At 46.7% G+C, this 15,381-nt stretch overlaps 1 protein-coding gene across 1 annotated transcript; it reads left to right on the plus strand.

Annotated features, from left to right (window-relative positions):
* Nucleotides 1-9,107: 9,107 nt before the first annotated feature.
* MSX2 (msh homeobox 2) lies at nt 9,108-13,708 on the plus strand (the record flags this gene model as incomplete). Its single annotated transcript, XM_080920687.1, has 2 exons — nt 9,108-9,486; nt 13,284-13,708. The coding sequence occupies 2 exons, from the start codon at nt 9,108-9,110 to the stop codon at nt 13,706-13,708; spliced, it is 804 nt and encodes a 267-aa protein (XP_080776813.1).
* Between the last annotated feature and the right edge of the window lie 1,673 nt (nt 13,709-15,381).

Raw genomic sequence — 15,381 nt, forward strand, 5'->3', positions numbered from 1 at the left:
AGCAACCACCACAAGGGGATCCTCTATTGAAAATGCTCCCTGTAAACTTGGGAGGTAGAAGTAATCACCACAGTTTACAGATAAGGGATCCAGAGCTCTGAGACAGGACATAACTTGCCCAGGGCCATCCATCCAGGTAGAAAGGCAGGGCAAGATTCCAACCAGCCCTGCCCTCCTCCAGTGCTGTAAATCAGTATTACCGAACTTCAGGCATCAGCACAACTGTTCCCTTGTCTCAAGACAATCATATGTGTTGAACTTTTATCCCAGGACCGACGGTGCTATTATTTAATTGATGCTTACTTTTCAATAAATTAGAATCTTAAACCCAAAAACAAACTCAGGGAGAGAAAGGTAGGCTGTCAGATTTCTCTGGAAATAAGAAAGGTCGCCATAATGGTATTTTGTAACCACATTCTGCATCCTTCTCCACGTGGGAGCCAAGCACTCCGTCATTGTGGAGGTGAGATATTCCTCTCCTGAATTCAGAGGAAGGGACCAGATCGGGTGCTTTGGGGGTTACCTTTGTTGTCACTGTTGAGATGTGACTTGGTCCAGGGAAGACCTGTGTGGCAACTTGGGCAAAGCTTTCTTGTGCTGCCCAAAGGCCCTGAGAACTTTGGGCAAGCATGACCTCCGTAAGCCTCTTACCATTGTCTGGATCAACAGTGTTAGTTCTAATTGCATCATGACTGATAGACCGTGCTTCCTTCCAGGTCCTTCATTTGCTGACTCATAAAACTTTTCTGTCTCACACGCGAGCCTAGCAACAGGCAAGAAGAGAGGATTAATTGTGCTCCTTATATTTTATACCCACAGTCCCGTTTAATCCTCCTAACCCCTGAGAGGGATTATTGGCCCTCGGTTTCTGATGGGGAGAATGAGGTGTGGCTAAGAGCGGTGGGTGGACTTGCCTAGAGACATACAGCTGCTACAGGATAAAACTGGAGCTTCATCCTTCTCAGGCGACTCCTCTGGTTCCGCCCTCTTGGAATCCTTGATCAGCTAGCTTTTGGACACTACAGGCGGGGAGGTGGGTTTTCTCTTCCCTTCCTCTCCCTCTTCCCTCCCTCCCTCTCTCCTCTACCTTAGAAGCTCAGACACAACACTCCTCCTGGCTTACAAACCTGGCTTGACCAGTGACAGGGATAAGGGACCCAGAGAGGAGAATGACCTGTTCCACATCTCCCAGACAGAAAGTAGCACATAGGAGTTCAAACCCTACTGTTTCCTTGGGTCTAGATCATCTTCCTAAAGTCACTTGCCTAAAGCCACAAACAGTAGCCAAGTAATAAAGGAAACAGGTGTCACTTATATTAAGTTGCAATACACAGAAGATATTGAATCTCTGCATTACACTGTCATTGTCAGTAAGGCTTAACTATATTTCAAGTTCATTAAATTCTGAATTCTTTGAATATCCTTCATATGGAATTCTACCCGGTCTGGTCTCCTACTTAAACTGTGATGACTTCTTTCTAGGTGAGGAAGTTCCGGAAAGGGTAGAGGGGACAGACACCTGTACAAACACAATTAAAAAGAGAAATTACACGTACCTAGAATTTTCTATGAGCAAAATGAAGATAATATTAGCAAGTCCCTAATAGGGCTTTTGTGAGGTTTTGTGATTAGTCTGGGTCTTGTGCTCACAACGGTACCTGTCAGGACAGTAAATGCTTAGAAGGCACCAGCTTATATTATTAGGGGAAGCAGACCCTGAGGATGTCTGTTGCTATTTTCTAAATATATTGAGGAATTTTAACTTACAGAACGTGAGCTGGAGAGATGGCTCAGCGGGTAAAGGTGCTTACCATCACCTTGACATCAGCCTGACAACTTTAATTCAAGCCCAGGAATATATATGGTGGCAGGAGCTAACTAACTGGTACATACAAGTTGTACCCTAACCCACAACAGCACAGGTACATGGACACATTCATGATAGATAGATAATAGATGATAGATAGATAGATAGATAGATAGATAGATAATGGATGGATGAATAGATGAATGAATGGACAGATAGATGGACAGACAGACAGATAGATATAGATAGATGGTGGATAGATAATGGATAGATAGACAGTGGATGAATAGATAGATGATAAATGGATGAATAGATAGGTAAATATATGATAGATAAATGATAGCTAATGGGTGGATAGATGGATGGATGGATGGATGGATGGATGGATGGGATAGATGGATAGATATGATGGATGAATAGATATATGAGAGATAAACAATAGATAAATAGATGATAAATAATGGATGGATAGATAAATAGATAATGGATGGATGGATAGATAGATAGATAGATAGATAGATAGATAGATAGAATAGATGGTTATAAAAAACTATAGGAGCAGTTTCCTCTAGAAAATCTGGAACCCAGCAAGAACATCAGCACAAAGCACCAGGGCCTCTGGATGCTTTAAGTCAGGGATGGAAGGCATGCTATGTGGAAACTGAGAATGAGAAGTTGGCTCCCATTTGGAGCCAGTCTCCCCTCAGGTCCAATACCAGCTGGGTCACTTACCTTGGGCAGGCGACAAGCTCTCCAGCTGCAAGATGAATGGCTCCTTACTGGGGAGCTATGAGGCCAATTAAGAGCCTAGAGACATTTTGGGTCCAAAGAGGAATGATTGCTCCCTGCTCAGTCACCATTCAAAGTTGTTGAGACACAAACAGGCCCTCAGGACTCCATGTCTGTTCCAAGGTGAGAGCAAAGACCCATGTAGCAGGCTCCACCTCCACCTGGATTTGCTGGTTCATTCAATGGTTATTCATTATACTATGTGTGCTAGGGACTCTTGCATGCACTGGAAACAGTGCTGGCTCCCCTGTTCATGACATGTCTACCCCTCCCTCTGATGAACTCTCCTTGAGTTCAGGCCCTGGGAAGGTCCCCAAGGAGGAAAGATGCAAGGTAACTCTGGGTCTCACCCCCTTCTATGATCTCAGGGAAAGCAGCACTGAATTTGGGCAGGTGAGGCTACCTCTAGTGGGGCAGCTAGAGTTATGGACTAGGGAAGGTAGATGAGGGAGGGAGGGGAGGAGGCTGGGTTACCCTTGTCCGGGTGTGATTCTGGAGAGCAAGGGATGATTTTTTCCTGATGGGGAAGCATTTTGCTGTTAAAGCATCTCATGGTGTGCAATGTTCAAGGTGTGTAGTTTCTACAGATAGAACCCAGAGCATCCTCAGCTGAGCTGCACCCCCATCCCATCCCCAAGATGCATGGTTTTGCTAGTAGAGAGATTAGAGGAGTCTTTGTACCCAAAGAGATCTGAAGGCTAGCAGGTCTGGGCCCAGCTCCATGCTCCAAACCCTTCTCCTATAAATAACTAAAATATTCAGAATAACTGCTTCCGACTACCTTTCATCTTAGACTAGAACAAGGGATATAGGGCAGAACAACTGAGATTGTTTGTTTTTGCTTTATTTTAAATAAGGTCTTGCTGGAACAATTAGTCTGGTCTAGAACTCCCGGAGGTCCTCCTGCCTCAGCCTTCTGTGTGCTAGGGTTACAGATGTGGGCCACCATACCCAGCTTCCTATTTTACTTAATTAAGAAGCATAATTATGGGTTTAGGGATAGCTCAGTGGTTAAGAGCATTGGCTGCCTTAGAGAGGTCCTGAGTTCAATTCCCAGCAACTACATGGTGGCTCATGATCATCTGTAAAGGGATCCGATGTCCTCTTCTGGTGTGTCTGAAGAAAGCTACATTGTACTCATATAAATGAAATAAATATTTTTTAAAGTATAATTAAAAATAAAAAGAAGTATAATTATGATCATTAAAAAACTCCCTAAACTTCTTTATCTTCGCCATTGTTCCGATATAAAAGAACATGGATGTCACTGAATAAAATTTGTCTGAGAGTCCTACTAAGGTAGTAATCCATATACTGGGGCTCTCTTTTCCTGAGGAACCTTATTTAAGCTCATCTCAGACTCACTCTCTGTGGTGGGGAAATGGGAATCCTAAATTCTTCCGTGCTCTAAGCTATTCCAGTAGCATCCTTTGCCTGTGCAATGAGGGACCAGGATACTACACCACAGGGTTGTTTGAGAAACCAAGAAAGGAACTAGCGTTTACTGACCCAGATGAAAAGCTTTTCTCAGGGACTGAGGTGGTGCCCACTAAAGAAAGTAAACTAAAATACAGCAAAGGCCGTATAATAATTATTCTGGCTCGAGCAGCATGAAGAGGGTGGGAGCAGCGACGTGTGTGATGCTCAGAGTGTCTTTTAAATAGTTCAGGGGGCTCCCCATGGTCACCACCATGCAACATCCTAGAACTATTTTCCAGGTGATTTTTTTTTTTTTTTTTTTTTTTTTTTTTTTTTGTGGTTCGTTTGTTTGTTTGTTTTTTCTCTGCAAACAAATCTGAGCTGCAGTGTATAGTTCCTGTCCACTGGAGACAGAGACTGGGGAAGTTGCCTGGAAGCTGTGCCTAGGGGCTGGGAGACACTGCTGTTTCCATCCTATTTTGCTTCCCTTCGATCCTCAGGTCTCAGTAGAGACATACCAGGGAATCTCTGGAGGGCTAGGTACCTATTTCCGCGAGCTCCACGGTCTTGCGCTTCTGCACTTAGGACCTCCAATCAGTGCATCCAGATGTGTGCCTGCCAAGAAGAGCTGTGGAGAGGTAAGCAGATACAGCAGTAAGACAGTGTGACTTGAGAGAGCCCACGTTCGCTGCCCCGCTGACCGCTGCTTTACTACAGGTGACTATCCATCCTGCCACAAAGGTAAGGGTGACTTACACTCTGTTCTGAAACAGGAAACCGAGGAGGCAGTGGTGCAAAAAGCAAGGAGGGGCTCTGCCTTCAAACAGGTCTACCCCGGGCGCACACTCCCGCCCTTTGCCACTGTCACATTTGCGCCAGGAGCTAAGTGAGGACCCCCAAGGGCTGGCCATTCTCCCTCCAGGCTCCGGCAGAGGTATAATTTGCTTGTGAACCTCACTCAGCAAACCTTTGTTCTTGGGCTTCTTCCAGGGCTTCAGGAATAGGACTGAGTTCTCAGGCCCCTCTGCCCCTCAAATTCAACTGTTAGGAAGCCAACAAAACTTGCCTCTGTGGAGGCCTTCAATAATCTAGGTAGGACTGTAGCCAAAGCCCTTCCCCTTCAGCTCCTTGTTAAGTATCGTAAGGATGCCAACAGGCCTAAGGAAATAACTACCCTGACCCAGAGGATCTACCTAACTTTCCTGCTGAGGAACCCTGGGGGGGGGGGGGGCGGTTCTCCAGCTGCCTCGGGATTTGTCAGTCCAGTTGGAGGTTTGATCTGCCTTATCCCTCCTTCCCACTGCGCACAGGTAAGAAAAGAAAATGAGCTCAGAGAGGTGCCATCTTTTGCCCGAAATCACACAGCGAATGTCCACGGATTGGAGGGCAGTGGTGGAATTCCTGGCGGCCCTTGGCGCCCATTTGTCTGCCCGCTTCCGATACCCGGGTTCGGAGAATAGGCCTCTAACAAGCGGCCCATTAGAAGGAATTGTCACTCCTCCGGGAGTGAGGTTGTCCCATTAGGGCGAATTGTCATTCCTCCTGGAGCGAGGTTGTCCTGGCTCCGCGCAGGCTGAGTGCCCGGCCGAGAGCAATTAACGCGGCTCCGGCGCGGGCAGCCGCCTCTGCCCCGGGCAGCGGGGGCGGGGCGCCCGGCGCGGCTGGAGCCGGTCACCCGGCGCAGCCCCTTCCCCCGGAGCCCGCCTTTCATCTCCCCGCGCCTGGCGCCTACCCGCAGCCCTGGCTCGTCTACAGCCTTCTCTGCCCCTCCCCCTGCCCCTCCTAGCCGCTGGGATCCGGCGATCGGTCCTCCGGGTTGCAAACGCCCAAGTCTGGGCTCAGCGCTTCGCGGTTTACTAAGACTGCCTTCACCTTTGGAGCTCGTGGAGCGCGTGCGCGGCTGCTCCACGAAGGGTCCCGGCTCCTGTGACGTGCAGGGGAAAGGGGTGCCTCGGGAAAGTGCAGGCTGGGGCCCAAGGGGAATTCGAGGGTGTCTCACCTCCTATTTGCATGATCGGGAAGCTTCTTAGTCGGAGGCTTTTTCCTGGGTTAGGCAGAGATAGTCGGCCCGCAGTGATGTGCTTGAAAAGCAAATGAGATCCTGTTCAAGTTCGAGAGCTTGGGCAAGGTGTAAAGGTGACACTCGCTGTTGCCCAGTTCCCGTTGGAACCCCACTTTAACCGCTTGCAAGTATTAATGGCGCACAAACATGATTCTACCACCCCGGAGTTTAAGTTTACAGAGTGTGTCCAAAGTGCCAAAGCCAAGTCCTCCGGTCTGGGAAAACACCCAAACCTGCACCTTTTTCAAGTTGTGGGGGGGGGGGGGGAAATCTCTGCTCTGGGATTTTACAAAAGACCTGCCTTGGGGTTGATTGAGTCTCTATATTCAGATACCTTAGACAAAGAAAGCGTTGGGTAAATTAATGTTTCTTTTGATATACAAGAATATTTCCAAATTAACTCCCTACACCCTCTGCTTTATGAAACCCACGGAAGCTAATTCCAACAAGAGTCATCCAGAGGAATGATTGCTCCTTATTTTAGAGCCGCAGGGAAGACGTGAATAAAATATTTTGAAGGTGTGCAAAATTCTTGCAGCAGATAAGCTTTCCAATGAAGGGCTAACTTCACGTTCAGGCTCTTTTCCGCCCTAGTCTCCACCCCAGCAGAGTTGGTTTGGCGCCTGGCATGGGGAGGGGGGCTGTCTTCTTGGCAATGCCTCCTGTTCATGGCCAAAACTTGGTACTCTGAAGGTCAAATATTCTTTTTCTCCCCACCATCTCCCTCTCTGTGTCTTAGCATTTCCCCTCAAATAGTGAAGGAGAGACTGAAATTTTTCTCTGACAGAGACGTTTTAAAATTAAAGATACTCCAGTGGAATTGTTTTTTTAACTTCCTGAGAATCTGCCTATGCCCCTAAAGTGACACATTTTAAAGATAGGTTTTCCGATTATTTATAAAGCATTGGCAGGGTTCAGTCCAACTGAGACTCGAACTTCATTGTACCCTTTGTCAGCTGAGGACAAAACGAATTTTAGATTTGCTTCCAAAATATGTAACCCCACATCTTGCCTCATACATTGAGAGCACATACAACTTAATCTGAATTTACCTGCATTGTATTTGAGATCCCTGTCATCAGATATGACTCCAGGGAAAATACATGTGTCTCCAAATAGTTTTCATTGTCTTCTTTTAACTTTTCTCTGGGCTTCCAGTTAGCAACAACAAAGTGCTTGTATCTTGTGGTAGGAGTTAAATTCCAAAGGATTTTAGAAAACTCATTTAGAATTTCTTAACGTTTAAAAAAAAAAAAAAAAAAAAAAAAACAAAACTTTTCCAAAACTGAGCTGAACTATATAACTGGTGAGGACTTTTTTAATCTTCTTATATTTCTACATCCATGGGTTCCCTCAGACAGCGAGGTTTCACTCTAGGCAAATGTTTGAGGCAATGCACACTGTTTCAGAGAGGTATGCTGGGAAAGATCTGTAGGTTTAGACGGTCACATTTCTAAGTCTCCTAAACTGTGGGGGGATCTGCCAAACTTTGGTCATTTGAAGCAATTTGAAGCAACAGTTCTCCCTATCAGTGCTAGAGAAAGTATTTAGGGAGCATTTGCTGTTTGGGAACAAGGGCTGAGCAGTCTCTTCTTTCTTCCCTCCACCAGTCGGGTTTTGGGATCTAAGAAAAAGCTCCTGTAGCCTGAAATGGGTCATTTGAAGGGATCTGTCTGTTCCTGCTGGTTTTTGAGGTAGGGGTGCAGAATTATTTCAGGCCTTTGTCTCAAAATTCTTTTTTTCAATGTATCGATGAATGCAGTTGACCATTGGTGCTTTGGGGCTGCAGTTAGAGTGTGAGTTGGGGTGGGATCCTAAGTATGTGGCTTAAAATTTCAAAGTCAAGTAAAAGGAACTTTCCCCAAAGATATTCAGGCTTTGGGTTTGCAAAGCTGAACCCTCTTATTTGTAGGGAGAATAAAGACACTAAATGTCACAAGTAAGTACCTTTCTTCCTTGCCCATCACCTCCCAAGGCAGATGCTGACATCTGAACTCCAATGACAAATACAACTCAAGAAAAAACAAAACAAAACAAACTCATGAGTACACATTTGCACTGGCCTAAAGAGGAGACTCAAGAGGCAAGAAAATACACCCATTTACAGTTTCTAAAGGTTGTCCTATTTGGAGAGAGGAAGAAATGGAAATCATTTGTATAAATTAGCTGCCAGGAATCAATGGGCCACTGGGTCTGCAAGGGCACACCTGTAATCTCAACACTGGGGAAGAAGCCAGGAGGGACCGCAGCAAGTTCAAGACCATCTTGGGCAAAATAGCTAGTCAAAGCTGGAGAGAAAAGGCCTGCTTTAAAGAAAACGAAAAGAAAAAGGGAGAAAGGGTAGAGATTAGTTGGGTATCCCTTGGCCACCTCTCAGCCTTTCTCGTCTTTGTCCCTTAAGAAATGAGTTACAGGTGATGTCTTGAAACACTCTCCAAAGACTAGACAACTAAGCACTGTGCACAAGCTATTTCTATTAGCCAAGATGCTGGCTACTGTTTTCCATTATAGTTACAAAGTTACACTGATTTGGGCTCATATCAGGAGCTTTATAAATGTTCCAGGAATGCCACCTGTGGATTCCCAGCGTTCTCAGTCTGGAGCGTGTGGGATCGGCACCAGGTACACTTTAAAGAGGGGTTAAAAGACAAGAAATGAGACTCGGCAAGCTTCCTCTTTAAACAATCGGCTTTAATTACGCCTTAGACTTTTCAGTTTGGGCGATTATAACCCTTGAGGGATCGCCTAATAACAACTCTGCTGACTGCTCCTGTAATTAACTCCTAATTTATTTCAAAAGGGGCGGGGGGAGGGCCCCAGCCTCTCCGGAAAGAGCCAATCGGAAGCGAGCATCCGTGGCGTCAGGAGCAGGCCCGTCGCCAATTGGTTGAGCCGAGTCTCCCACTTCCCCTCGGAGGACTGGCTGGGCTCCGGGCGCGCCCCTGCCGGCTCCCCCCAGCAAAAGTTGGAGTCTTCGCTTGCGAGTTGCCAGCGGAGTCGCGCGCCGACAGCTACGCGGCGCAGAAAGTCATGGCTTCTCCGGCCAAAGGCGGTGATTTGTTTTCGTCGGATGAGGAGGGCCCCGCGGTGCTGGCCGGCCCGGGCCCGGGGCCTGGAGGAGCCGAGGGCGGCGCGGAGGAGCGCAGGGTCAAGGTCTCCAGCCTGCCCTTCAGCGTGGAGGCGCTCATGTCCGACAAGAAGCCGCCCAAGGAGTCGCCCGCGGTGCCACCCGACTGCGCCTCGGCTGGTGCTGTCCTGCGACCGCTGCTGCTGCCGGGACACGGCGTCCGGGACGCTCACAGTCCCGGGCCTCTCGTCAAGCCCTTTGAGACCGCCTCAGTCAAGTCGGAAAATTCCGAAGACGGAGCGCCATGGATACAGGAGCCCGGCAGATACTCCCCGCCGCCCAGTGAGTGCGGGTCAGGGACGGGATCCGGGTTTGGACCAGCGCGTGGGGTCGTAGAGGGGCTGGGGACGGGTGTTAACAGGATGATGCTCTTGACCCCCTTGGTACCCCAGTTCAGCATCCCAGAATCCCTAGTTGCGAGGAATCTACAGTACCCGCACTCTGGCTGGCATTTGCAAAACCAAACCAAGTTACTGATTTCTGTAGCCCTTAGTCCACTGCTCCAAACACTGCATATTTGTGTACCTGCCCAGGAAGTAGGGTACAGTCACTGTTTTGTTTTGCTTTGAGTTAGGGTCTCCTGTGGCCCGTGCTGGCTTCGAAGTCGGTATGCAGATCAGGATGGTCTTGAACACATCTTATTCCACCACCTAAGTACTAGAATAACTGGTATGCACCACCATACCGGGCTGGGGTCCACTTTAAATAAGTATCAAAATGTGGTTTTGCTGACCTTCAAAATATACAGGCAGCCCCGTGACGTGCACCCCACTTTAAAGATTACACAATTGGAAGTTAACCAGACTCGGAGCAGAAATCCTTGGTTTTTCTTTGAACTATCCAGTGAAGGGATGGTAGCAGAGACTGGTTCGGAAAGGAAGCATCTTGTGTTTTAGTCCGTTGTTGGTTAGGTTCTGAGCGTTGCTGGGAGCTAGTTTGGGCCAGACCCTCGTGGGCTCTCCTGGGTTCACAGTAATAATTAACAGCATTCCTTCAGAACTTGAGAATGTACAGTGGGGTGGCCACAAGTTCACCAGATTTGGCTGCTTGTGAGAACCTCAGAGTACAGGCAGAGGCATGCCACCTATGGCTACCCCTTCAGACTTGGGGGCTAGTGTTTAGAGGATTGCAATTGCTAGTAGTCCCAGGTCTCCATCCATGCCTGCACTGGGCATGGGGGTCCTGTGTCCATGCTCTCTGCCCCCCTTTTGAGGGTGATACCTTTTGGCCACACTGATCTCTTCTAGGCACCACTTCCTCCAGGGAGACTGTGCTAACTTCCTTTTTTGACTTAGCATTCCTTTTGGGTCCATTCCCTCTATCTTTGTTTAGTTTTATCTCTTGGTCTTTGAGATTTATCTACAATGCTGCCCTTTTTTCCCCCTCAAATCCTTGACTACCTCTCACCAAACTTTGGGAAAGTTGAGAAAGAAGGAGAGGGATTGTGGAGGGATTTTCCAAACTAAGATGGAAGAAAACTTGTCTTCTTTCCCACCTTTCGGGCCCTCAGGACTAGAGATGCAAAGTGCTTTGTGAACAAATCAAGACCCTATACCCAGGCGTCGGTGGTGTCCCCTCCATCGGTGGCTGTCCCCTCCGGCAGTCTCTCTCCACCCAGTTGGAAATTCTGAAAGGCTGAAAGGGCGCAGAGATTAAGGATTTAAAGAATTTAAACTCAAGTTTGCACAGGGCTTTTCACTACATTATCTTATCTGATCTCCTTTGTGTGGCTGCCGAGAGCCTCTTGTTAACAGAAGAGGCCGTTTCATAGCAGAGTTCAGAGGGATCAACAGTTTGGGCCCATGAAAAAGCTCTTGGGAACATTAATTTGCTCATTACCCCCCAAATGGGGCTCTGGGCCCTCCGAGATGTAGTTCTCCAAGCCACCCGAGGGATAAGTAGTATTTATCCATTTTATTGTCAGTGAAATGGAGGTTCAGAAACATGAAGAGTCTTAACTTGTTTAACAAATTTGGAGTGCCTGTATTCCTAGGCCTGAGGCAATGCCCCACAACACATCCAGGATTTCAGCCTTAAATGGTATAGTGGCCAAAAGTCAGAAGTCCTGGCATACTTAGGCCTAGCTGTCTGATGGGGCAGGTTCCCCCCCCCAGCCCCCTCCAGCTCTGTAACATCTCTGCTCTGTAACATCTCTGCAGTGGGCAGTTTTCCTAGCTCTAGATAAATCCTTTTTATAAGAGAAGCTAGGGGCTTTCAGAGGAGGTTACATTTGAAAACATAGGATTTTTGATACTTAGGGGTGGAGGTGTCAGCAGGATGAGCTCAGAGAATGTCAAGGACTGGCTGGGAGGTAGGGTGGGGCTGGAGTTGAAAGGGACCCACCAACTTTAAAGAAGGTAGGGGCTGGAGTTGAAGGCAGGGACCCTGGTCCTTTAAAGATGGTAGGATAAAAGTTGTTTGACCTTGTATAATCACATGCATTCTTTGGCTGCTATAAAATGGGGTGGGGGGAGCGCATAGAAGTGGCAGGGATATTCTCCCAGCATGGCTTTGCCAACTATGCCTTGACAGTCATCATGGCCTGAACTTTCTGAGCTACCATGGTGCATCAAGAGTGACCCAAGCTACCCTGGTTCAAAACTCTCCCCATAAAACCAGCAGCGAGTTTTTTGGTTTGGTGTCTGAAAGGGAGCCTGGGTGGGCTTGGGAAGGATGAGAATTCCAAAGGTCTCCAGCTCTGTTGTTGTCCTGTGAGCTGAAAGGAAAAGCTCCCCTGCCCTTGGGTTCTTTTGGGGATCAGCAAATGCAAAAGTCCAGGCCTTTTGGAAGTCTACCCATTTCTCTCCCAGACTGCTGTCTTTCAGATCACAGAACCTTCTACTCTGTAAAATGAACAGTGTGACACCAGGACAGGGGCCGGGTTGGGACTTGTGCTGTGTCACTCTCAAGGATGAAGTATAAATTCTTCTTTGGGCCACCAAAGTTACTGAACAAGAAATGTTACATTCCCTGGCATAGCCTGAGCTAGAACTCTGGCTACATTAGGGAAATTAGAATGGCTCGTAAAAGCCAAACGCAGAAAAATAATTGTTTAGCATTCTATTCTTGTCGCCTCAGGCTCCTCCCCTCGCCTCGAGGAAAACAAGACCAGAATTAGTCCCTGCTGCGGAATCACCTTGAGGCCCCATCCCTGGGCTTCCTATAACAACCCATTTTAAACCGAGTCTGGACGCTGCCGCCCTTTGCTTTGCTTGTTATCCCCGCACTTCTAAATTCCAACAACCAAATAATCACGTATACATTTGCCCTAAACCACAGAATGGCTGGAAGGGACTAAGCCGCCACCACCACCACCACCACCACCATCATCATCATCATAGGCAAAGAGATTTCCCTTGACATGTCCGTTTATGAGTGAGCTAATTTTCCCTCCATCTTAGTGAAGTTTATATTGCCAAAGCACACAGCCAAGAAACTTATCCCACATCCAGATCTGTAAAATGCTGTTGGGGTTTTATAATCTGTAGTGTAGATGGAGTGACAGCTTTGTGGTTGTTTATGGCTTGGACCTGCCCTTCCATCCTAGATACTATTTGTTTTACCACGGGCCTCATCTGGATGATTATTCTTCATAAACAGGCTTGATGCAACCCAACTTTTCTGGTTCAGAGAGCAGTTCGAGGCTAACTCAGTATCTAGCACCCTATTTATTTTCCTCCTGATGTGTGGGTCAGATCTCCTGAGAACAGATCCCCATTTTAAAGACAAGAGATTGAATTCTGAGGAAGTTGTACTTGTTAGATAGTTCTTACCTCTTGTGACTTACAGAGGGGCTGTAGTCCTGGTTTCTATTCCCATTTTGTGCAGTGCAATATGTTTTCCATATAAAAGGTTTCATGACCTCATTGTTCAAGCTGATATAAAATACAGCAAGTACCTACCATTTAAATGTGGTCCTTTTCCACCACAGACTACTTGACACACATACACACACACACACACAAAGAAAGAGAGATTTTACAAAGGAACCTTTTAGAAAAATGAAACAAAGTTTATGTGTTCTCTTAAGAGGGGAGAAAATACAAAGTTTGATAATTGCTTTCCCTCTCTGTCCTTAGGACATATGAGCCCCACCACCTGCACCCTGAGGAAACACAAGACCAACCGGAAGCCACGCACACCGTTCACAACGTCCCAGCTTCTAGCCTTGGAGCGCAAGTTCCGCCAGAAACAGTACCTCTCCATTGCAGAGAGGGCCGAGTTCTCCAGCTCTCTGAACCTTACAGAAACCCAGGTCAAAATCTGGTTCCAGAACCGAAGGGCTAAGGCGAAAAGACTGCAAGAGGCAGAACTGGAAAAGCTGAAAATGGCTGCCAAACCTATGCTGCCTTCTGGCTTCAGTCTGCCCTTCCCAATCAACTCACCCCTGCAAGCAGCATCCATATATGGCGCATCCTACCCCTTCCATAGACCTGTGCTTCCCATCCCGCCTGTTGGACTCTATGCCACGCCGGTTGGATATGGCATGTACCATCTATCCTAAAGAAGACCGGATAGACAGACTCCAGGATGGATGTTTGCATACGAGCACTCCCCTCCCTCTCCAAGGTGGTACCAGTTCTGCTCCTGAACACAAACCTTGCAGTGTCACCCTAAGCAACAGGCCCGAGGAGGCCACTTGATACAGAGTGAATTTGTTATTTAGGTGAGAGGCACAAAGACCTATTTTGTTTTCATAATTCCCCCTATCACCCCTTTTCCTCTCACAAATATTGGCTCTGCTAGTTTTTATGTATAAATATATAATAAAATATAAGACTTTTTATATGCCAGATGTAAAAATTCAAGTTATTTTGAAAGGCAAAATTTATATATACATTTATCCGTTTTTCTAGATAGCATCATCTTAAGATACTGTGTTAAGTCCATTTGCTACATTTTCTTAAAGGGAAGATTATTTGCAGCGTTTGCTAGGATGGTGGGCTTGCTTACGGAAAACATACCGGAGGTAGACACAGTGCATACAGGCTGTGGTTTCAGACAGATTCTTGCAAGTAAAGGGGGATGTGTAACATGTTTGCATTTTATGTGCAGAAAGAAAAAAAATCTCTTGAAGATGCACATTTGATCTTATTTTTTTCCTCTTCCCCATTCCATATTATTAAATCTTTGTTTTTTTAAGATCAATGAGAAGAGGGTGAGGATAACTCTGAGAATCACTCAGGGCAAGGTAGGAAACCAGAATCTCCATTCCAGGTCACTGGAGTGAAAGGGTTTAGAAGGTAAAACATGTCTGTAAGAGTTGATCTCTGTGAAATGCTAACTCCATCGGTCCTCGAACGTTACAGAAGCGATTGCGAGAGGGCACAGGAAATATCTGCTTACAAATGAGTTGTCGTGTAACTGTTGCCTATATTTGAAATATTCTTCAACAGTCCATAGAATCAGGAAGGGAAAAACGCTTTCTCTATGTGCGTGTGTACTTACTGTATGTGCTAAACATGTTAGGGAAGTTTATATACTCTAACATGTTGTGGGTAGATGGTGAAGCAATGTGTTTGACTTGCTGAAAAATGGTGTTGTCAGACAACACACCCAGCCTCTTGGTCCTGTCCACCTTCCTGTCCATCTCTTCCCCCAGTTTATTTTTATCCCGTTGAAAGGGTATCTTGTATAATTTTATATATTTTATTGAAGAGTTATTTCTTATCTCTTACTCTGAATTAAATTAAAATGTTTTATTGCAGTAAAGTCTGTCCCAACTCACAGTTCTTTTTAAAAGCACTCTAATCGTAGCTGGATTCAAGGCGGGGGGGGGGGGGGGGGGGACTCCGTCCAGATAAGGAAGAACTGGCGCTTTTAATTGCTCCATTAATGTAAATCAAATCAAGTTGTGGCCAGGATTGGGTGGTCGGGGCTCAAACCCTGGAACACTTGGGAATGTCACCTGGCATATGGCTTAGGAAAAAGCTGTTGAAATCGCCATTAAAATATCACGCTGTCATAAAAATAAGCTTAAGAGTGGAGAAGTGCTCCCTAGAGTCCGACCTTACTGTATGTAGATGGTCCTGGGAAAATCTTGAACTTGGAAATTTGCAACCACCAAAACATCTTAAGAGTGGGGGGGGGGCGGAAAGAGCAAGAGCTGTTGGGATGATAGAGAGGTTCGTCGGGGCGGGGCTCTCTGAACTGTGTCTCTCCAAGAAGAGGAACTCC

Source organism: Micromys minutus, assembly GCF_963924665.1.
Source record: "Micromys minutus genome assembly, chromosome: 1".
NCBI classification, from domain to species: domain Eukaryota; kingdom Metazoa; phylum Chordata; class Mammalia; order Rodentia; family Muridae; genus Micromys; species Micromys minutus.